At 45.9% G+C, this 23,059-nt stretch overlaps 1 protein-coding gene across 13 annotated transcripts in view; it reads right to left on the minus strand.

Moving 5' to 3' along the window:
* The window catches only part of CUNH16orf78 (chromosome unknown C16orf78 homolog), a 113,867-nt gene that overhangs the window by 19,789 nt on the left and 71,019 nt on the right, over positions 1–23,059 (minus strand). For 4 of the 13 annotated variants that reach the window (XM_041650562.1, XM_041650557.1, XM_041650556.1 and 1 more), the window contains 7 exons: positions 13,145–13,521; positions 10,534–10,849; positions 9,772–10,118; positions 6,607–6,763; positions 5,413–5,750; positions 2,465–2,566; positions 1,863–2,022 (listed from right to left, as the gene is read on the minus strand). In XM_041650562.1, the coding sequence (XP_041506496.1) occupies positions 1,863–2,022; positions 2,465–2,566; positions 5,413–5,750; positions 6,607–6,727 (721 nt within the window). In that variant the 5' untranslated portion in view covers positions 6,728–6,763; positions 9,772–10,118; positions 10,534–10,849; positions 13,145–13,521. Of the gene's footprint in view, positions 1–1,862; positions 2,023–2,464; positions 2,567–5,412; positions 5,751–5,899; positions 7,168–9,746; positions 10,119–10,533; positions 10,850–10,974; positions 13,044–13,144; positions 13,522–16,372; positions 16,454–23,059 lie in introns of those variants that run through there. The other 9 variants (XM_041650561.1, XM_041650558.1, XM_041650564.1 and 6 more) reach the window with 9 other exon arrangements.

The following is a 23,059-nucleotide window of genomic DNA, read 5'->3' on the forward strand; positions in this document are numbered from 1 at the left end:
AAAAACAGATCGGAGTTGATAGCATGCTGCATGAAGAAGACATAAGAAACCGATCAGAGTTGATAGCATTTATGAATGAGATAGAAAAAAACAGATCGGAGTTGATACTATCCTGTATGAATGAGACAGAAGAAACAGATCAGAGTTGATAGCATACTGCATGAATGAGACAGAAGAGACAAAGAGTAGAGTAAGTAAAAGCCAGTGGCGCTGAGTGGGGAGGGCAGAGCTGGAGACAACGTTGGAGGAAACAGAGGGGAAGAAGAGCCTTCGAGGACTGGAACTACCATAGTGGACCCTTAAGCAGGCTTCTGCTCTCCATCAGTGATGAATACCAGCGCCTCCAGTTGCCTGGCTCTAAACTCTGCCCGGAACCTTCAGAAAACCCCAGGAAGCTTTTCTTATTGGCAGTGCAGCTAAGAAAATCTTTGTTGTGGGGAATCAGGAGACAAAGGACTCTGAAGAATGAAAGTGGGGTCTCCTGACCAGCTCCTGATTTGTGTGCGCTGTTTCTCTGTGATGTGATTCCTAGCCTCTGCTGACCCCGAAAGTTTCAGTGAAGGCTGCTCACACACACAGGCTTCCATGAGGAGTCTGGGAAGAAATCACAGCAGCAAGGCTACTCTGCATCTCAGTATCAGGAAGCAGGGGGTAGGCCGTTCTGCTGGAAACAAGATCTAAGGAAGCTCACGAACCCAGTGGGGCCAGCACAGGGGCGACATTAACAGTGGGCATCACAGAGAGCATGGATGAAGTACGGAGCTTCCCATCTTGATTTCATTTCTACAGTAACTTTTAAATAAAATGTTTAGAATAATTAAGAATTTATATAACGTTATACAATAAGAACAATTAGAATAGCGTCAAAGAAAATGAAGAGGGCGTCTACTACTCTTCAGTTTTCCTGAATGCTCATATCTCATGTGACCACAGTGCTTTGCCGAAAGCAAGGGATCTACGATGGACAATTTACAGTGCTTCTTCGGATTAGATGAATGCCCCATTAACGTGATGCTGTGCGTTCAATCCAGAGTCCCCCCAGTGCTCTTAGCACCGCAGGGTCTCCATCATATTGAACTTTGACAGGCCAGAGGCTTCAGTGTGCCTACCATGGCTTCGGTGTACGAAGTGAAGAGACGGGGAAAGTATTGGCTTTGGGACACTAACGGACAACCATGACTCTGCTCCAAGCTCCTGCCCACTTTCCACATGGGCAAGTAGGAACGCCTTCCAGATTCCACTTTCACCACCATAAGCTTGTATCCCAAGAGGCCAAGCACAGACGACAAAGCTTAGCGGGTCTGTTTTCCAACCCTCTGAACCCACCTTGCTGAGCACTTCTGTGTCAGGCTGACTTCCGGTCCCCATCACTGCAGCCCCACAGCCACGCGACAGAGAAAGTAGGGTTCCTATATTATTTTACATGTGACAAACCCGGACCCGGAGCTGGGGATATGGCCAGGATGATACAACTGAGTGGTGGAGCAGGACTGTGAACTGTAACTCAGGCCTGTCCCTTTCTAGGGGTGGACACAACTTGGTAGATGTCAGGTCACCAGGATGGCACCTTCTCTAGTAAGACATTGTCACTGTGTTTAACGCAGGAAATTTGTAACCCACAAAGGCAGGTCACCAAAGCAGTTCCTGATCTAGCAGCTCAACAACCACTTCCTCCTATCCAGGGCATGCCCAGATTGTCAATGCCACCCTGGGAGTGATTCCCCAAGAACCCTGCATGCTGGGTCCTGACTCTTGTGAACACAGGTTTCAGTTGGCATGGATAGGCAGAACTTCCACTGCCTCTGAGAAATGGGAGCAGGGAAGACAGTTCTGGTACCCCAGGGCCCAGGTTCTTTCCTTACCAGACTTCTTAAGGCCATCCCTGCTGAAGTTGGAGGACAGCATGTTTAAATGCTTGCCTTTAAAGTCTGTTCCATACCCTCTCAGGTAACCACCGACGAGCTTCTTGCTGCTGTTTGGATCTTGATTCTTGGAGCCATGAGGTACATTATTCTCAGCAGCCTCCAAACCCAAATGGAGAAATTGCCACCATTAGGTCAAGGATCTGCCCTGGGCCCAGGAAGAGTTCAAGGGAGCTAGAGTGCCCTCTCTGCTGGCTTACTGAGTCTTCACTTTTATTTCTCCTTATCTCCTAGGGGTACAAGCAGCCCATACCTGCAGGCAGGTTGGGAATCCCTTCGAGCTACAGGGCTGAGTGCTCCCACAGTTCTCCAGGCCCTGGCATCCCTGAATGTGGAGGGATGTGGGTGGAGGAAGGTCCTAAAACTGGACCTTAGGAAAGTAGGGATTGTTGGTCAAGCAGTGCAGGGTGAGTGCGGGTGCAGGAGACTCATTTGTTGAGCTGTCTTTATGGGGCAGAGGGGCATCTAGGGGTCTTCACAAACCTCATGACCAGACATTGTAGTAGAGGAGCAGCTGTGGGGAGAGGTGGAGGGCTGATTACCTTGTTGAAGGTCACCTTGTGGCCATCTTTGTCCTGCTTCTTCTTAGCGCCCATGCCTTTCTTTGCCCTGTCTTCTGCATGGTGCGCATCCACCATCTTTTTCTGAAAGGGCAGGAGAAAGAGACCTGCAGTCACCCTGTGAGGGTTCTGTGCACTGTCCCTAAACAGGAGAGCCCTCCTGGAATGTGGGAATCCAAGTCTTAGTACCTTCACTCTGGGAGCCTCTTGTCCCTGTGGAAAGCTCATCAGTCACTTGCTCAGTGGCCACACTTCCCTGGGCAAATGTCTGCTCTCTATGGTTTGGTTTAGGTTCCATGAGCAATAACCTCTGGATGTGACAGAGCCTTTTAAAGGGCTGGTTGCTGGTGGAGGGCAGCCCTGAAGCCCCAGGGCAGATCGGTTCCAGTTTGGTCCCTATTGATAAAACACCACGACCAAAGCAGCTTGGGAGGAAAGGATTTGTGTGGCTTATATGTCTCTATCACAGCCCATCACGAAGGAAATCAGGGCAGAAACTCAAGCAGGAACCTGGAGGCAGGAACTGCTGTAGAGCCCACGAAGGAGTGCTGCTTACTGGTTTGCTCTCCATGACTTCCTCAGCCTACTTTTTTTATACCGTCCAGGACCCGGGTGCCTCTACATCAGTTCCTGCCTCCAGGTCCCGGCTTGAGCTGAGAGCTTCCACAACAGCCTTTAATCAATGGCTTTAATCAAGATGCCTCACATGCTTGCCTACGGGCTATCGTGATGGAGGCACTTTCTTGGTTGAAGTTGCCTCTTCCCAGATGGTCCTGGCTTGCATCACATTGACATCGAAGCTATCCAGCACATTACCCAAAGCCAGGAGTCATCCAGCCGCTTTTCAAGGCTGGCAGCTAGTTTGTGTCAGCACGGTTTTGTTCAGCTTAGTGGGAAAAGGAGTCAGAGTTTGGGCCAAGGCTGGGTTTACAGGTGGAGTAAGGGGTAGGGTGTTTCTCTCCTCCAGGGTGCACCCTGCGTCCTCACAGGGGTGCTCAGAGCAGTTCTGTTACAGTCCCCGTGGGGGAAATGCTACGAAGGTCATGTGATAACGCCTTAGCCAAGTAAAGAGCAGCAAACACTAATAAAAGGCCTCCGCGACAACTCTGGACCTCAGGGGTTCTTCAGCCCAAGTGGATCCTATGGTACCGGCAGCATCATAAGCCATCTGGAATGGGTTTTGGGCTGGTTAGGGACCGTCAGCTTGACTGGATTGAGATTCACCTAGGTTCACAAGCACACCACTGTGTGTGTCTGTGGTGTTTCCAGAGACAACCAGATCCTGAGGGATTTGACCCAATCAAGATTCATCCCTGGATGAATCCATCAAGAGGCAGAGAAAGTGGGAGTCGGCCCAGTGGGAGAAGTAGGTCCCTGGGGGTGTGTCTTCAGGGGCCCTTCCTGGTGATTTTTCTTCTTCCTGCAGCCATGATGTGGACTACTCATCACCACTGTACCCTCCCCTCCAAAATGGCCTGAACCCGGGGGAACATGGCCCAGAGAAACTATCCCTCCCTTCAGTTGTTTCTGCCAGGTGTTTTCACAGTGCTCAGAAAACCACTTAAGGAGGGGCCAAATCAGGCTTGCAGGCCGGACTCCGTGAGGGTGGAACGGAGACCCAAGTCAGGGTTGCAGGCCGGACCCTTTGAGGGAGGAACAGAGTTTGGCACTTGGTGATGGATTTGCGTTTTACAATGTAAAAGTATTTCTTCCCTAGGTTTCAAATTATTTATATGAAGCCACATGTAAGGCAAAGCTTCTGGAATGCTAGAATATAATCTCTCTTAAAGGAGACGGGAACCTATTAACCACGACGAATACTGAATTCCGAGAGATCCAGCGGACAGGCCCTCAACCCCAGATGATGGGAGGAGCCGGCGATCAGAGAGGAATGCTCAGCAGAGGCTGATGGAGTTGGTGCGAGCTCCTTCGCCTGCACGAAAGCAGGTGAGCAGGCAAGCATCTGCCCGAAAGCAGGGTGCGGGGCTGCAGAGAGCGGAGGAGGCTGTGAGGACTGGGCCTAACAAAGCTCAGGCATGTGGGAACTGGATAACTTTGAATTTGAGATATCTCTGTCCTTTATTAAGGCTGTGACCTTTGTTCATCCCAGTTTTCCTATTTTCCAGCTGCGGGCAATCATGGCGCTGGCCGCAGAGCCAGGCTAGGAGCAGTGGCTGACAACAGAGATTAGCTCCAGTGCTGCCTGCCTTATTCATGCTCTCTTCACCCTTTGCTCTGGGGGACAAGAGGCCATAGGAAGCATCCTCGGCAGCTGGGGGATGTGAGATGTATCTTCGGACTTGATTTTCACAAATAATGGGCCCGGGGGACCTAAACTTTGGGGGGAAAGGCCAATTTGGTACCAAGACTCTCCGTAAAAGCGGAATGGGCTGGCAAGAGCCCCTTCAGTGGGGGGAAGAGTAAGGTATATGCTAAAAGGAGTCTCGGTGGGGGACTGGCTGTAGGAACGAAAGATCCACGCTGGAGTCAGCATGGGGAGAGAGGAGGCAGGGGACAGTGGGAAGGCTCCATGCCTGCACCGGGACCCCATAAGCTAGTGCGCATGACTGTTTCCAACACCGACAGGTACTAGCTGTGCCCACAGTTTGACCTAGCGTCAGAGACTTTTCCCTCACCACAGACTCTGACTCAAGTGTCTTGGAGAGAGTCTACTTCAGAACACTTGTGTTTAGGCAATTTCTTTCTCTTCCTCTCTGAAATAGAAATCTTTTAGCCTCATCCTGCATTTTCTATAGCAAAGTGTCTTTCTCAATGACCTGAAGCCATCCCTTAAAATATGACCACCAGGAAAGATTGTAACCCTGTCTTTGGTGGGAGAGAAGAAGCCCAATCGTGACAGTTGCCATTAGGAAACACAGATAGCCTAACCAGGGTGAGCAGTCTCCTCTAGGATTTCCCCACTAGCTTACCCCAATGTTTAAAAAATAATCCCCTTTTGCTCGGGGGTGTCGAATTCCAATTCTTTCTCCTTTTAATAATCTTGCATACAGTCTCGCAGCAATTTCTTCCATCGTACACACCTGGAGGGCACGCTTCTTCTTGCCCTGCCTCCTCTCCAGCCACTCCAGCACCCGGGTGAGGTCGGACATCCGCCTCTCCTCCGCCGTCCTCCAGACGGACTTCCTCTCAGTGGGCATCAGATCTTCTGAGTCTTCTGCCATGCTGATGCCTCGGCTGTGCCCCACAGGAGAGCCTGTCACTCTTTTCTCTTGGTCCTTGGGTCTGCTGGTGAGGCAGGTTGTGTCCTCTGGATGTAAAGATGAAGGGCAGAGGTAGGAAGCATATGGAGGCTGGCCTGGTGGGGCAGAAGGCCTGGAGAGTGACTGTGAGGTCACGGTTGACTTAGCAACTGTCCTCTAGGTCAGGGGTGGGGAGTGGAGGGAGGGTGTAAGTTACCTCTCACTTTTCTCCATGAGCTCACTCCCCCTCCTTGGGTTACTCACTCCCCTGGATTTACAGCCTCTGTTCAAGTTCTATGAGCTTTTTCTTGAGGATATGCAACAGAGATGTCGATTCACCCAAGATAGGGAACCAATGACAGATCAAAATAACAGTCACACCAAAGTTCAAATTGGCTTGCCAATGAGTTTACTGGGGTTACTTAGGTGTCGGGGTGTGGGGTTACTTACATGAGTGGAGATGGCTCACAGACCACTACATCACTGAAAGCCCACCTCACCACGAGTGATAGCTGATAGCTCACAATCTTCTGGCAGATTGATAGGTCAGTGAGCCTCTTTCAAGCAGCCCTGGCTCCTCTTTAGTTCCCCAGTGATTGCTTTATTATTTTTAAGATTAAAAAAAAAATCACTTTCCCCTTTCCTTCTCCTGGACCCTCCCACATTCTCTCCACTGCTCTTTTTCGAATTCATGGCCTCTTTCTTTAACAGTTACTATCATATACATAATATGTATTTCTAAGATATATTAATTAATTATATTAATAATATAATTAATAATATATTATATATTTCTAAATAAAAAACTACAACCAGCTTAGTCTATATAATGTTATGTGTATGTTATCTTCAGGCTGGCCATTTGGTATTGGATAACCAATGGCTATGCCCTTCCCTAGGGAAGACAATTTCTCTTGCTCTTACCATTCCTTAGTTGCCTATAGTTTTTTGTGTAGGGTTGAGACCTTATGAGATTTTCTCTGTCCATGTTAGCATGTCTGTTGTGTTGCCCTTGTCCTTGTTTAGCTCCTGCTAGGGTAGCCATGTTGATGAGACGTCATGGGTGTAGATTCTGACAGTTCTAGGAGACACGATAGTTATGAGTAGATCACCAGAGTTGATCACTCAGACACAGTTTATAGCCAATTGAAAGTCTTTATTCCAGCCGGCTAGAACTACACTCAAATATTTGGGAACCTAGGTGTAGCCCCACGTTTCTAAAATACAGGGCTTTTGAAGGCAACACCCCTAAGCTCAAAGAGCAAAACCCTATCCCAGAATCTTGCTTTGAAGCTGTTGGGGTAAGCAGTTTAACAGAAGCTAAGATAAGCAGTTAACTGGAGGGGTCCTACACAAACAGGTAGGTTTTGTTTTTTGTTTTGTTTTTGTTTGTTTGTTGTTGGTTTTTTTTTTTCCGAGACAGGGTTTCTCTGGATCTTTAGAGCCTATCCTGGAACTAGATCTTGTAGACCAGGTTGGCCTCGAACTCATAGAGACCTGCCTGCCTCTGCCTCCCAAGTGCTGGGATTAAAGGTGTACACCACCACTGCCCAGCTACAAACGGGTAGTTTTAACAGAAGCTAACTGAACTCTGATATCCTGACCTTTGGTTCCTAAAGTAGAGCTGGGTAATTTTCCATGGGATTCTTCATCAAGGAGATAAAATTCCAAGACCTGAAATGGCCTCAACAAAAACTCAAGCTAGAGGAACCTCTACACTGTCTTGCCCTCTCACAGAGTCTTACAGCAAACTCCCTGTTTCCCCAGCTCTTACAATCTTTCTGCCCCATCTTCCACAACCATCTCTGAGACTTGGGTACAAGAGCTGTATTGGAGATGCACCATTTGGGACTGGGATCTACAACTCTATGTTTTGATTGGGTTGTAGATGTTTTCTGTAGTGGCCTCCATCTACTGCAAAGAGAAGATTCACTTATCTTTCTGTTGCTATAAGAACAAGTATTTAGAATATTGTTAGGAATTATGTTGGTTTAGTAAAGTGGCTGTCATAGGTTCTTTTCTAAGATCCATGACTTCACTAGCCCTGGGTGGTTGACTAGGTTTCTAGTAGCAGACATGATTTTACTCTTGTTGAGTGGATTGTAAGCCCAGTTAGGGAACTGTTTGTTACTGCCAAGGCATGTACCCCACTACAACACCTTTGGGGTTACTGAGCTATGCTAGTCATCAGAGATAGGTAACTAGATAACAGCCTAGTTGTGTTAGACATAATAGTTAGGTAGGACTGTTGGTTGCTTCCCTCCTTTGGAAGCTTGCACGGTGCCTTCTGGTACCATGAAAGCTAGTCCTTAGGAGGCTTTCAGTCCAATCTAGCTCTGGTCGGAGGGCATTTGGGCCCTAGATTTTAAGTACATATGTCTTAGGGGTTCTGTTACTGCCAAGAGACACCATGACCGCAGCAACTCTTATAAAGGAAAACATTTAATGGGGTCTAGCTATTAGTTCAGAGATTTAGTTCAATTATCATCATGGCGGGTTATATGGCGGCATGCATATATTTGTGTGTGGTGTATACTACTTTGTATTCACTTCCTTGGGTCTTTTTGCAACTGTATCACTGCGGCCAACTGCCTAAGACAAACAGCTTTAAAAGGAAAGATTTACGTTGGCTCCTGGCTCCAGACTTCCAGCTTGTGGTCCTTGGCTCCTTAGTCCTGGGTGGATTATGAATTGGTGGAAGTGGGGGCCACTTAGAGAAGGGCCTGGGGCCAGGCAGGACCTTCTGAGCTCCCCCCCCACCCTGATGACCTGCTTCTTCTCCCTTGGATCCACCTCTGGAAGATTACCAGCTCTCAAAACAGCACCACCATCTGGAGACAGAGTGCTAGGTCGCAACAAGCCTGGGAGGGACATTTTCGTTTAATCCACCCTGTACAGTATTTAATGTTATCTTCATCAGATCTCGGGGTGGGGGGGGGGGGTTGGCACCATTGTTATTCTCCAGCATCTTCCCGTATCTTTCCTACCCCCTGTGTTTCCTGTGTCTGGGACTCCCATCATGTCTTGGGCTGTTTGATGCTGTCTCACTGCTTCCCAAGGCTCCTAATTTTTCTTGAATCATGTTTTAAATCTCTGTCCTTTAAGCAAGATGGTTTTTAACCACTTTGCCTTCAGTTCTTCGGTACTTCCCTCTGCCACGTAGAATCTGCTCCAGAGTCTTTCTGGCAACAAATAACACCTTTCAACTCCAGAATTTCCATTTGTTTTTATAACTTCTGTGGTAGTTTGAATAGGAATGGCCCCCATAGGCTCATGTGTTCAAATGTTTGGCCCTTAGGGAGTGGCGCTATTAGGAGGTGTGGCCTTGTTGGAGGAAGTGTGTCATTGTAGAAACAGGCTTTGAGGTCTTATACGCTCAAGCTGAACCCAGTGTGACAGTGCCCATCTGTTGCCTGAAGAACTCTGCCAGGTGTAGAACTCTCTGCTCCTTCTTCAGCACCACGTCTGCCTGCATGCAGCCATGCTTCTCGCCATGACAACAATGGACTAAGCCTCTGAGGCTGTAATCCAGCCCTAATTAATTGTTTTCCTTTATAATAAGAGTTACCATGGTTCTGGTGTCTTTTAACAGCAGTAGAAACCCTAATTAAGACAGCTTCTATCTCCTTATGTTAATTTTCCTCCACTGCTTCACTAGCGTGATATAGTTTTATTTAAAATTTAAAACATAATTTCCTCTAATTCTTTAAATGTAGTCCTTGCTAAATGTATTTGGGGAGACTCAAGGACAATTTCCCTTTGCAATACTCCTCGGAATATGTGTCCCACGTTCATGCTTTTGCACACCATAAATATTTATATTTAAAGAGGGTATCACTATATAGCCCACGCTGGCCTCAAACGCAAGGTCCTCCTGTCTTAACCTCCCAAGTGCAGGGGTTACAGGTGTGCCTCACAATACAGAGGTAACGTATACACACGGCAAGACTCTACTGCCCACTGTAAGTGCAGGAAACTTCCTCAACGGAAGTCTTGATGGATTCTGAGCCCCGCCATGTCAACTGTGGCTGTTTATGCATTTGTTCCTTTGCTTAAGAATTTACCTGGGCTCTGGGAATCATACAGTACCTTCTGGAGAGAGGCAGTGAATTCTCCATCTTAAAGTGAACCTGCTGAAGCTTCTGTGGGGAGGGAGCTGTACCAGCAACAGGTTATCCCCTAGTTTAATGACTGAAAACAAAACTTCTGTGAGTCAGGAATCTGGAGGCCTTCACTGGGTCCTCTGAGGGAGGCCATAGTCTGGGGAGTGGCTTGACTTGGAGGAAGATGTGCTTCCAAGCTCCCCGTGGACTGAGAGGCAGGAGCGTATTCCATAAGGACACCAGGAACAGAAAGCAGAAGCTCTTGCTTGATTTGTCAGTGAGCTATCATTGATCCCTAAGAGATATGCCTCTCCACATGTGACTTGAGTCAATCTGAGAAGGAAGAGAGAACGAGAGAGAAAGGGAGAGGTGAGCAAGCAGAAGCCAGCAGTTTGGACCCTCACCTTGGAAGTAATGCCCATCATTCATGCCATAGTCTATGTGTGAGAAACAAGTCATTCTATCAGCGGCTCCCAGACAGGAGCCACAGGTGCTGAGACGAAGGCCAGCACCACGGGAGCCATTTTAAAAGCTGCCTACTGCAGAACAGCATCCAAGGCCCAGGCTTCTCAGTGTGCTCCCTGTCTGTCTCTTTCTGTTAGGTTCCTTTTTATCTTTGTGTTGACATGTAAGCTAGGGTTGGCAGGAGAGTGCGTCTAAGTGGAGCCCATCTTGATTTTGCTATGCATGTGTTTAGCTGAGGCCAGGAAAGCATGTGGTCACCGGGCCAGCAGAGCTATGAGTTTACCTGCATTTCAAAGTGCAGCAGGAGTGGGCGCTTCCCAAAGCATCAGGACGCCAGCAGCTGGGGTCCCCATGGTGTACTCAGCATGGGACTGGGCTGCAGTGAGAATGCCTCAGAGACTCAGCCCTGTTGCCTGAATTTCCAGTTTTCCAGCATAGATGCCACTTCAGTACCACGCTTCCTCCGAGCAATTTCCTATAGACTCATAGTGGCTTCCAGGGAGGGAGGGCTTACTTTCTCTCTGCTCGGATGCAGGCATCATCCTTCTCAGTGGCCTGTGTTGTGCTGCGATAGCCTCTTTGTTATCATGAGATAAAATCTGTGTGAAAAACGTATGTGTGTAAATGTACTTTAAAATTTAAACTTAAGCCCAATATTTTTCGTTTTGTTTTGTTTTCGAGACAAAGAAAAATATTAAAAAAATATCCTTTGGGAATTTTGTACCTGTATACAATGAAATACGACCATATCCACTGCCCATTTTCTCCTCCAACTTCTTTGATTTCTCTTCCAACTTCCCACTCCCAACTTCATGGCCTCTTCTTATTTCTTCTGTTTCCCCTCCATTTCTTCCTTCTCCCTTTTTATTTTAAATAACACACTAAGTACAATTAGTGCTGTCTGGATGTGCAGGGCTGCAGCCACACACCGGAGCCTGGGTGTGCAGCCACGCACCGGAGCCTGGGTGTGCAGCCACGCACCGGAGCCTGGTGTGCAGCCACGCACCAGAGCCTGGGTGTGCAGCCATCTACTGGAGCCTGGGTGTGCAGCCACACACCGGAGCCTGGGCGATCTGCCAGGGGCCACAGCCCCAGAGAAGAATGTTTCTTTCTTCTCCAGCAGTTGTCAACTGTCAATAACTCCTAAGCTGAAGTAAAGTTGGAAAATGTTTCCTTTCATGTAGGTTTTAATATTTTAGTGCCAGATCACAATGGAAATAGATGCTAATGCCCTAGGTTTACCAAGTGTCCCTCAAGAAATGGTACAACCCCACAAAACAAAACAACAAAACTAAACAGGGGCATGAATAAAAGTTCTTCCGATTATTCTTGAAGTTGCTGGGGCTAAGCTATGTTTACAAAGTTCTTGAGCTAGGCATGACATGCTTATAATCTATGCACGTACTATATGGATGCTCACAATTCTAGCACTTAGGATGTGGAAACAGGAGGGTCAGACGTTCAAAGTCAGCCTTCTCTACATAAGGAGATGGAGGCCACTACCCACCCAGCCTACATCAGATCCTGTATCTGATTAGTCTACATCAAAAGAGTAGCCTATCTCAAAATAATAACAGACAAAAAACAGCAAGAAAACAGAACATTTTCACACTGTCATGTGGTAAAATGGCAGAAATCACTGTCTCTGAAAAGGGAGAGAGTGCTTCCTGCTTCTCACCCTCTTCCTCCACCGACAGCATCCAGGCAAAGGTTGGGATCTCTTCCTTCCTCACTCAGCCCTTGAAGACACGTGATTCACTTTTCCTCTGAATATCTGTGCAAGCAGGTTACCTCAGAAGCAGAAATATGCTGGCTTTCTCAAAGGACATAGCCCTGGAGGTGAAGTGGATCAGGCTGGGGACACTTGTTGGAGAGGAACTGAAATCCAATTGGACAGCCCAGTGGGCAGGACAGGTGGTGGTGTTTAGGGACCCGGATCAGGGTTGGGAAGGTGGCTGGGGGCATTCCTGGGCTGAGGGTGCGCATCAAGTACTTGAAGTTAATCCACTGCTAGCTGCTTCTCCGAGGCTGAGCTAGCCCTCTGGTGACAGCCCTTTAGCCAAAGTGCTCTTCTCCGAGGCTGAGCTAGCCCTCTGGTGACAGCCCTTTAGCTGAAATGCTCTCCACCCCACACAGACTCTTTCCCAGGATTTGAAACACCTTCCAGCCTTTGCTTAATTTTTTATTTCTTTCCCATTTTCAAAATTCAGACTCCACCTCGTTCCTCTCCACATCTTTGCCATGTCAAGCATTGGGCCTGTCTGGACCACAGCTAATGTCTGCCACCCATAATTTGAGACAACAAAAAGTTAGTAAGACCTCTAGGAAAACACGAGTGATTGAATTATCCAAATGAAACAAGGAGCAGAAGAAGGAAGGAGAGTCTGTGAGTGGACTGGGCTGGGTCACTGTTTCAAGATATGCCAATCGAAGTGTCCTGGATGGAAGAGCCCAAAAAGTCATTCTCACTAGTTTAATAGGACTGCATGGAGAGGCCACTGCTCTTGGTGGTTAGGAAGAGGAAGTTCTCCAACTTCAGAGGAAGATACTAAGTGGACTGGGCTGAGAAGCCATGCCAAGACCTAGCACTAGACAGGTCCTGAGAATCAGGACCCACACCTCAAGACTGGGTCTCTAGGAGTCAGACATCACCAGGGCCAAGTAGGGGGCTCTATGTCCTTCCTCTCAGTCTGTCCCTTGCCTACTTCTTTCCTTTGATGCTGGCTGTTTCTCGGTGTCCCTCTTCCTTGCACACCTTCTTCATATAACAGTCCAGCTCTGATTCTAAGACTTACACTTTTTCTGTTCACATTTACAACAAAAAGCCCCAAACCAACCAACCAACCAACCAACCAACAACCAACCAATCAAAGAAACAAATAATAACAACCAACCAGAATCAGACTCTCGTTCCACTCCCATTGGGTGAAGTCTGGTCTTCTTCGGGGCAACTGCCACTCCAATGCCATTGTGATGGAGTGGTCAGAGGGAAGCAGGCACATGGCCTGTTCTCATGCTTCCAGAGCCCCGTGGGAAGCCATGATGAAGAGGCTCAAAGGCCATGAAGTGAGTATAAATGCCCCAGGCTAACCTCAGGCATCTTCTCCCAAGATACCTTTGTACCAAACCTGTGTCAGAAGAGGCCAGTTGTGCCCTGTTCCTGGAGGTCTGCCCACATCCAGGCAGTAGCACCTGAGGCTGTCTCAGGATGGGTGGAAGCCGGGGATACCAGAGATGTTCTTGTAAACACTGGGTAACAGCTAGCTGTCATCTGTATGGGAAAGAAGAGAGGAATTCAAACAAAAGGGCATTTCTGGATGTGTGCTGCATGCCTGGCACAGGAAAGGGAGTGGACCAGAGATGAAGTTGAGCCAGTCCTGCCCTCAGTGACCACTGGGTTTCTTTAAGGGTGGGGAACACAAAGCTTAGGACCTTGTGGTCTCTTTTCAAAGCCTCTATGGCACTCTGGTTGTAGTCTGAGGTGATATAAACACTGTTCGAATTTGAGGGGGAGATTTGGCTCTCATTAGGGCCAGATTGCTCTAAGCCAACTAAGAGCTGCTCCAAACCATGGCTCAAGTGGTTGGGACAGAAGCCCAGTCAGCATGAATTGAGAGCTTTCACTTGGCATGGTGGGAAGGGTTCTTTGTTCAGGTGGGTTTGTGAATGTGAAGCTGGTGATTATCTGCCTTGATAAGGGGGGGATGAAGCTTCTCTGAGGATGAACCCGCATTCAGTTAGGTGGGAGAGCTGAGGGCTTGCTGAAAGAGAAGTCAGTGGCAGAGCTGGCACTGTGTGACAGCTGGACTGGGTGTTCTACTTTTAGTTAAAGACTTCTGTGTGAAGCACAAGACTGCCACAGGTAGGGTGACCATTGCAATCACTGTGGGGTGATCATCATGGCAGAGTTGTTGCGGTAGGCATCACAATTACAGGGATTTGGTCATTGCAACCACAAATGGAGTGAACATTGCAACTACAGTTGAGGTGGTCATGGCAACCTCAGGGGGTGTGGTCAAGATAACCACAGGGGGTGTGAACATCACAATCACAGGTGGAGGGATCATCATAACCACAGGGAGGGTGGTCATGGCAACCACAGTAAAGAGGTCATCAAACATACAGGGTAGATGGTCACTGTAGTCTCAGAGGGTGTGGTTATTGCAACCGTAGGTGGGCATGACAACAATAGTTGATCATCAGAGCCACACGTTTGGGGTGTCATTGCAGCAATGGAGGCAGGGGTGGTCAGGGCAAATACAGATGAGATGGCCATAGCAACCACAGGTAGGATGGTACAGTTCAGAAAGCCTGTAGTAGTTCCTATCTGGTCAGAGTCTCAAATCCAAGTGCAAGATGAGTAACCTATAGAGTTTTCAGTTTTTCAAACAAAGCCAGAAATCATGATTATACACACACACACACACACACACACACACACACACATAAACCTGATTGAGGCCAAATGCAAAAAGAAACACTGATGGTAACTCCTGTGGCTTGGCTCAGCCTCCCCCAGTCATACTCCCAGCTAGGAGGCATGCCAGGCCAGGCCAGGCCAGATGGCAAGAATCTGAGGCAGGCAGGGGAGGCTGCATAAATCTCCTGGATCCTGGGCCTCCTGACCCAGCTCTGTGCTTCCCAGGAAAGGTAAGTCTGAGAAGGAAAGTTTATAAAAGGCGTTCTGTAGCCCTCAAGTCCAGGTTTGGGGTGCTGACATAGGTTTAGGATTAAACGGAGAACTAGAGGTATGTCTCTATCTCAGCTCCATCTCCCTGGGGACCACTGTCTCACTAATCTGGTAGAAGAGAGATATGGTACAGTGTCTTCCTTTTTAAAATATTTTTTTAACTTTTGAGATTAAAATATAATTACATCATCTGCCCCTTCTCTTTCCTTCCTTCAAGCCTCCCCATATACCCTACCTTGCTCTCTTTCAAATTTATGGCATATTTTCCAATAATTGCTGTTACATGCATATATGTATATATTCCTAAATATAAGCTGCTCAGTCTGTACAGCGTTATTTGCGATCATTTGCTATCAGATAGCCAATTGGTACGTCTCTCTCAGAAGACTATTGCTCCCACTTTTTGTGTAGGGGCGAGGTCTCCTGGTCTTGCCCTCATCCACATTGGCATGTCTGTTGTTGAACCTGGTCTCCTCATGATGGAGGAAGGTCATTGGCTAATAAAGGAACTGCCCTGGCCCATTTTATTGGTTAGAGGATAGGTGGGAGGAGTAAACAGAACAGAACGCTGGGAGGAAGAGGAAGTGAGCTCAGAGTCTCGACATCTCTCCTCTCCGGAGCAGACGCCTGAGAGAGACGCCATGCCCCGCTCCCAGCATGAAGCTCCGACCCAGGATGGACTAGGCTAGAATCTTCCCGGTAAGACCGGTTCTCACAGATTATTAGAGATGGGTTGATCAGGATGTGAGAATTAGCCTGTAAGTGCTAGAGCTAAAGGGCCAAGCAGTGCTTAAAAGAATACAGTGTCTGTGTAATTATTTTGGGGCATAAGCTAGCCGAGCAGGCGGCTGGGGTGCTGGGAACGCAGCCCCGCCGCCCCCATTACTACATCCTCATGTTTAGGCAGTCATGTTGATGAGACATTATAAGTACAACTTCTGACATTCTTAGGAGACAGTTGCACAGCAAACTTTCTAACGGTTTGGCTCTCACAGCCTTCCCGCCCTCTCTTCCACAGCATTCCCTGAGCATTAGGTGTGAGAGCTCTTTTGTAGATGCATCTGTTGGGCCTGGGCTCCACTGCTCTGCATTTTGATTGGCTGTGGTTTTCTGCAATGGTCTCCACCTATTGTAAAGACAAGTTTTCTTGATGAGGGTGAGAACTACACTTTCTCTGAAGACTTGGAGCTAGGAGTCTCTGATGAGAAAGAACATGAGACTTTTTCTTTCTGGGTCTAGGTTTCCTGACTTAATATGATCTTTTCCAGATCTGTCCATTTACCGGCAAATTTTTCTTTACAGCTGAATGGTTTCCCATAGTGTAGCATGTGCCACATTTTTATTATTCATTTGTTGGCTGAAGGACTTTTAGGTTGTTTCCGTTTCCTAGCTAGTGTGACTAGAGCAGCAATGAACGTGGCCGAGCATTCACCTGGGAAGCAGGACAGTCCATTGGGCATGTGCCACGGAGTGGTGTAGCTGGTCACACGGTACATGTGTTTTCAAGCTTTTGAGGATTGTGCACACTGATGCCAGAAGGGGCTGTACCAGTTCACAGTCCCATAGACCCTGAGCGAGGGTTTCCCTCATACTCCCCCCCCACCATTTGCTACCATTTGCTGGTCTTGACCATGCTGACTTGGGGAAGGTAAAAATCTCAAAGATGTTTTGATTTGCATTTCCCTGGTTGCTAGGGATGATGAATGTTCCTAAAAGATATTTCTTAGACATTTTTTTCTTCTCTTGAGAACTCTTTGTTCAGGTTCCAGGTCTGTTTTTTGAGTTCCTTACATAGTATGGTTACTAATCCTCTGTTACATGTAGAGCAGGCAAGGATTCTCTTCCATTCTGTGGACTTTCTCTTAACCCGATTGTGTTTTTTTTTTTTTTTCTGGTGTAGAAGCCTTTTAGTTTTATGAGGTTCCACGGGTCGATTGTGGAGGAGTTCATTCAGAAAGCCATTTCCTGCACCTGGGTCACGAAGGAGCTGCCCAGGCTTTCCTTCACCTGCGTCATGTGGGAACTCCCCAGGCTTCCTTCTAGCAGTTTCAGCATTCTAGATGGTTTATCCATTTGGAGTTAGTTGTTGTGTAAATTGATAGATATGGCCTAATTTTCATTTTTCTGCACTCGAAACTCCTTCTAGGAAGCCAGTATCTCTGTAATACCCAAATCAGGAAAAGACACAACATCAACAACAAAAAGAAAACTATAGGCCAATATGCCTGTTGAACGTAAATTCAAAAATGTGCAACAAAATACCTTCAGATACAGATGTACATTAAAAAAGATCATCTACCACGACCAAGTCGGCTTTATCCCTGAAATGTAGGGATGGCTCCACATTGCTAGGCTTCCCGAGCCTCCTTATTCGCCAGGGAAAGTTGAGTGTGCTATCTGCCTATTCCGCAGCCCATGATGCAGGATGTCCATTCAGCATGGCTGTCAGACACTTTAGGGAGTCAAATCAAAGCAGGAACTCAGTTTATTACTGTGATCGTCAGCTTACATAGGTTCAGTGACATCATGTGATGTGGGGGTACCTTCAGCCAATGAGAGGCAACCAAATCCTCCCTCTGGCTGGAGGGGCATCTACCTAGTTTTTGCTGTCTCATCCTCATTCAAATTCGAGCCAGGCTCTTTTTCTGTCCTATAGACCTCCAGGTACAGGCCCTGAGATAATTTTGGCCCAACAAACATATGCAATTCAAAACAACAACAGCATCAGCAACAACAACATGTCATAAGCCACATAAATAGATTTAATGACAAAAATCACATAACTATCTGAATAGATTCAGAAAAATTTCTGAAAAAACCCAGTATGCTTTTATGATAAAAGTCATAGAGAATATAGGGTCAGAAGGAACATACCTCAACATAATAAAAGCTACATGTAAGAAACCCACAGCCAACATGGAGAAAAGCTTGAAGCAATCTCCCTGGGGTCAGAGATGAGGCAGGGTCCTCCACTGTCTTCACCCCTTTTCATCATTGCGCCTAAAGCACTAGCTGGAGCAATAAGACAAGGAGGGAAGTAAAAGAATAAAAATAGGAAACAAGTCAAACTATCCCTGTTTCTAAACGACATGAAGCGAACATTATAGATCCCAAAAGTTCTACCAGAAAATCTCTAGAAATGATGAACAAATGCAACAATGTGGCAGGAAACAGAATCAACTTGCATGAATCACTAGCTTTTCTATTCACCACCAACAAATACATGGAGAAGAGATCGTGGACACACTCCCATTCACAATATCCTCAAAGAGAATAACACACCTAGGAATAAACCTAACCAAGGAAGTGAAAGCTTTAAACTCCGAAGAAGGAGATAGATACACTAGACTATGCAAAGACACCTCATGCTCACGGACTGTGAAAATGACCATTTTACCAAACGCTGTTTACAGAGTCAGTGCAGTCCCAATCAAAATCTCCACCTCATTCTTCACAAAAATAGAAATAAATATCCCAGAATTCATACGGAACCACAAAAGAGCTCAGATGGCCAACACAATCCTGAACAAAAGCAATGCTGAGGGGACCGCAATTCCAGATCTCAGGCTATTAATACAGAGCCTTAGCAGTAAAAACAATATGGTACCTGCACAAGACAGACATGTAGTCCAAAGGCACAGAACAGAAGACACAAACATAAGTCCTTGAAACTCCAGTCACTTGTTTGACAAAGATGTCAGAAATACAAACTGAAGGAAAGAAGGCATCTCCAACAAATGCTGCAGAAGGCTTTTTACTGTCATTCAATCTCCTCATTTGCCATGTGTCTATTTAGGTTGTTGACTTCTACTTTGTTTAATTTTGGTGGTTTGGCTGAATCCAGAAACGCATTCATTTCTTTTAGGCTTTCCGGCTTAATGGAACACAGATTTTTACATTTTCCCCAATAATATTCTGAATTTATTTTCTGCCTGTCATATTCCCCTTTTCATTCCTGACTCTATTAATTTGTGTCCTCTATTTCTTTCTTTTGATTAGTTGGGCCAAGGACCTATCAATCTTGTTTATCTTATCAAAGAACCAGCTCTTAGATTGATTGAATCTTTGTGTTGTTTTCTTTGTTTCTGTTTCATTGATTTATGCTCCGATTTTTATTAATTCTTGCTGTTGACTGAGTTTGTATTTGGTTTGTTTTTGTTTTTCCAAGATTTTGAGTTGCACCATGAAGTCTTTTATTTGTGTTCTTCCTGATTCCTTTTTTAACAGTAGGCACTAAGTTTAGACCTATGAATTTCCCTTGTAGGGCTGCTTTCAAAGTGTCCCAGAGGTTTTGTTGTGCTGTGTTTTCATTTTCATTTAGTTCCAGGACTTCTGTTTGCTGGTTTCTTGGTTTCTTCTTTGACCCACTCATCATTCAGTAATGGGATGTTTAATCTCCATGAGTTTGTGCATTTATTAGCGATTTATTTCTTGTCAATTTTAAGTTTTATTGCATTGTTGTCAGATAAGATGCAAAGAGTGATTTCAATCTTTTTCAATTTGCCAAGATTTGTTTGGCTGTGGTCTATTTTAGAAAAGCTTTTGTATGCTGCTGAGTGGAATGTGTATTCTTTGGTGTTTCTGTGGCGTATTCTGTAGATTCCTGTGAAGTCCAAATGGTATAGGGTGTCAATTAATTCTGATGCTTTTCTATTTTTTGTCCAGATGTCCTGTCTATTGGAGAAAGTGGGTATTGAAATCACCTACTATAAATGGATTGATGTCAATCTGTGTCTTTAATTGAGTAATACATTTCCCCCCTGAAATTGGATGCTCAGGGTTTTGTGCATATATGTTGAGGACAGTAATGTCTTCTTGGTTAAGTGTCCCTCTTTATCTCTGCTAGTTCAGCCAAGAGGCCTGAATGGGTCAAATGATATGGATCCTTTCCTCACTGCTGGAGGGCCTGTCCCGAGCAGAATAGTAGGAAGCAGCCCCGACCTTCAAGTTGTTTGGGTTTTTAAAGGCAAAAACAGCAATTGTGTGATGTAAACATCAGGACAGCTGTGGACATCTGCAGGAAAGAAGCAAACGTTGTTTACAGAAGTGGAAATATAGCAGTTATGTTCTTGTAACCCTAAGGTCAGGGACACATTGAATAGAAATTTATGGCTGGTTTACATGACCCCTGACCAGTTTACCCAAGATAATTTTAGCAACCAAAGTTTTATCTTAATCCTTCCAGATGGCATAACTACCGTTTAGTAGCTCACTACACTTTGAAGTCCATTGTGTCAGTTTCTAAGAGCGGTGCCTTCTTGCTTTCTCATCCCATTTAACTGGAGTCCTCTTGTTCATCTTTTTCTCCAAGGCAGTGCCTATCTTAAAGCTAAGGCATTTTTGCTGAAGACCACAGACAGATGGATTTTGTTTCAGTCAGCCTGTGTCTTTTGATTGGAGAATTGAGGCCATTTATATTTAAGATGATTATTTAAAAGTGTTTATTAATTATAGCCATTGTGCTGTTGATTTTTGGTATTGTTTGTTTTCTCAGTTATGCTTTAACAATATGGCTTCGACATTCTTTCTACCGTCTCTCTGCTATGTTCATTTTCTTTCCTTCAGCCTAAAATATTGCATCTTGAATTATTTTTGTTTATGCTTGGTTTATCGATTATTACATTGTTTAAATCATGGAAAATTTTCTTTCTCCTACAATTGTAGAGGATAGTTTTGTTGGGCTTATCAGTCAAGACTAGCCATCACAGTCTTTTAAGACTTGGAATGCATTGTCCCAGGTTCCTTCAGCTTTCAAAGTTTCCACTGAGAAATCAGTTGTTATTTTGATGGGTTTCCTCTGTGTATTACTTATGATTTTTCTCTTACAGCCTCCAATACACTTTCTTTGTTATGTATGCTTATTGTTTTAATTTTGATATGCTGTGGGGGATTTTCTTGTCAGTTTGATGCTCTGTATGCTTTTTATATATGTATGCTTGTGTCTTTCATTAGTTTAGGGAAGTTTTCTTCTATGATTTTTTTCTTTAAACTTCTTTATTTTAAAAACATTTTATTGATTTTTTTGGGGGGGAATTTCACATCATGCATCCAAATTCAACCTACCTCCCAGTTCCTCTGCATCAGCCCCTCACCCCCAAAAGGAAAACTAAAAAAAGAAACAGTAAAAATAAGATAAAGTTAAAAAAGAAGAAAAATAAAATAAAAATAAATGAAACAAAAATACAAATAAGAATATCAATTTCTATTAAAAAAAAAACACACCACCACCACCACCACCACCACCACCAAAAACCCAAACAAGCAAACAAATGGAACAAAACCACAGCAAAAAGAAATATAATATCTTGAAATTTGCTGGCAAATGGGTGGTTCTACAAAAACCATATTGAGTGAGGTAACCCAGACCCAGAAAGACAAATGCCATATGTTCTCACTCATAAATGGCTTTTAGATATAAAGCGAAGAAAATAACCAGCCTACAATTCACAACCCTTGAGAACTTAGACAACGAAGAGGACCCTAAGAAAGACATACATGGATCTAATCTACATGGGAAGTAGAAAAAGACAAGATCTCCTGAGTAAATAGGGAGCATGGGGGTCATGGGAGAGGGTAGAACGGGAAGGAGGAGGAGGGAAGGGAAATGGAGAAAAATATATAACTCAATAAAAACAATTAAAAAACTTTCCATATCCCTTGCTTATTTGCTCTATATCTTCTACTTTATCTTTCAGTCCTGATGTTTTATCTTCTACTTCATTTATTCTTCTTGTAATGCTTCCCGTTGACTTTTCCTGTTGATTTACTGGTTTTCTCCCATCCCGTCAAGTTTCAGCTTGAGTATTCTTCAATGTTCCTGTCTCCTAATTGAATTCTGTGTGACGCAGCTGGGCTAAATCTGTCTAGCTCTGAGCCAGCCTTCCTTCCGTTCTAGTGGGTTGACCCCCAGATATCCCTGAACTCATTGCATTGATGGCTTCTCCTCCTCTTGATGCCACTAAAGCCCAGACATGCCTTGCTTTCCCACTGGGAGGAGTGGAGAAGGGCCTCAGGGTTGAGTGAGGAAGGGTCTTATATTTCCAGGCTACACAGGAGGGGTGACTTTGTATGGAGCAGGCCTCTGGAGAGGCTGGCAAGACACATAGTAAGCTCACAATGATGGGCCGTTCCAGGCAGGCCTTGTCTGGAAAATGACGTAAGCCAGGCTACAGGGTTGTGCTGTGAACTGGAGCACTGGTTCTGGACGGGAGATCTATATGTCAGCTTGCAGCCTCTGTGCAGGTTGCTCTCTCTCTTTCCCTCCCCCCCAGCCCTTTTAGAGATAGGGCTTCTCTGTGTAGCTTTGGAACCTATCCTGGAACTCACTCTGTAGATCAGGCTGGTCTCGAACTCACAGCGACCTGCCTGCCTTTGCCTCCACCGTGCTGGGATTAAAGGCATGCGCCACCACTGCCTAGCTGTGCAGGTTTCTTAACATCTTGGGTCTGTTTTCTGCAAGATCAGATGAACAGTAGTTCTAATTGTGAGCACCCCATGAGATATTTGAATTATCTGCTTAGAACGGGGCTGGGCACACAGCAGGTGCTTCCTAAGTGCAGGAGTGAATGTGACATAGACGACTCAGGCCTGTGGCAGTGGATGGTGGGAGGGGTGGAACTGGGATGTGATGTGGGAGGCTCTTCTGTTTTGTGTTGATTTCATTGGTTAATAAAGAAACTGCCTTGGCCATTTGATAGGCCAGCCCTTAGGTGGGTGGAGTAGACAGAACAGAATGCTGGGAGAAGAGGGAAGTGAGGCAGTCACCATGCCTCTCCTCTCTGGGTCAGACGCAATGGAGCCAGCCGCCAGGTCAGACATGCTGAATCTTTCCCGGTAAGCCACCACACAGATTATTAGAAATGGGTTAATCAAGATGTGAGAATTAGCCAATAAGAGGCTGGAACTAATGAGCCAGGCAGTGTTTAAATGAATACAGTTTGTGTGTTGTTATTCCGGGGCTAAGCTAGCCGTGCGGGAGGAAAAGCAGGCCTGCCTGCAGCTCCTCTCTACAGAGATGCATGCAAGGTACAGAACAAGGACTGTGGGAAGGGGAGAAGAGCCCAATGTGATGATCATACAGAAACAATGTCAGGCGAGTTCAGGCATTTGTCCCCCCCTC

The sequence above is a fragment of the Microtus oregoni genome, unplaced genomic scaffold (assembly GCF_018167655.1).
Source record: "Microtus oregoni isolate MIOR12 unplaced genomic scaffold, Mior012 000004F_ref0000308, whole genome shotgun sequence".
NCBI lineage: Eukaryota > Metazoa > Chordata > Mammalia > Rodentia > Cricetidae > Microtus > Microtus oregoni.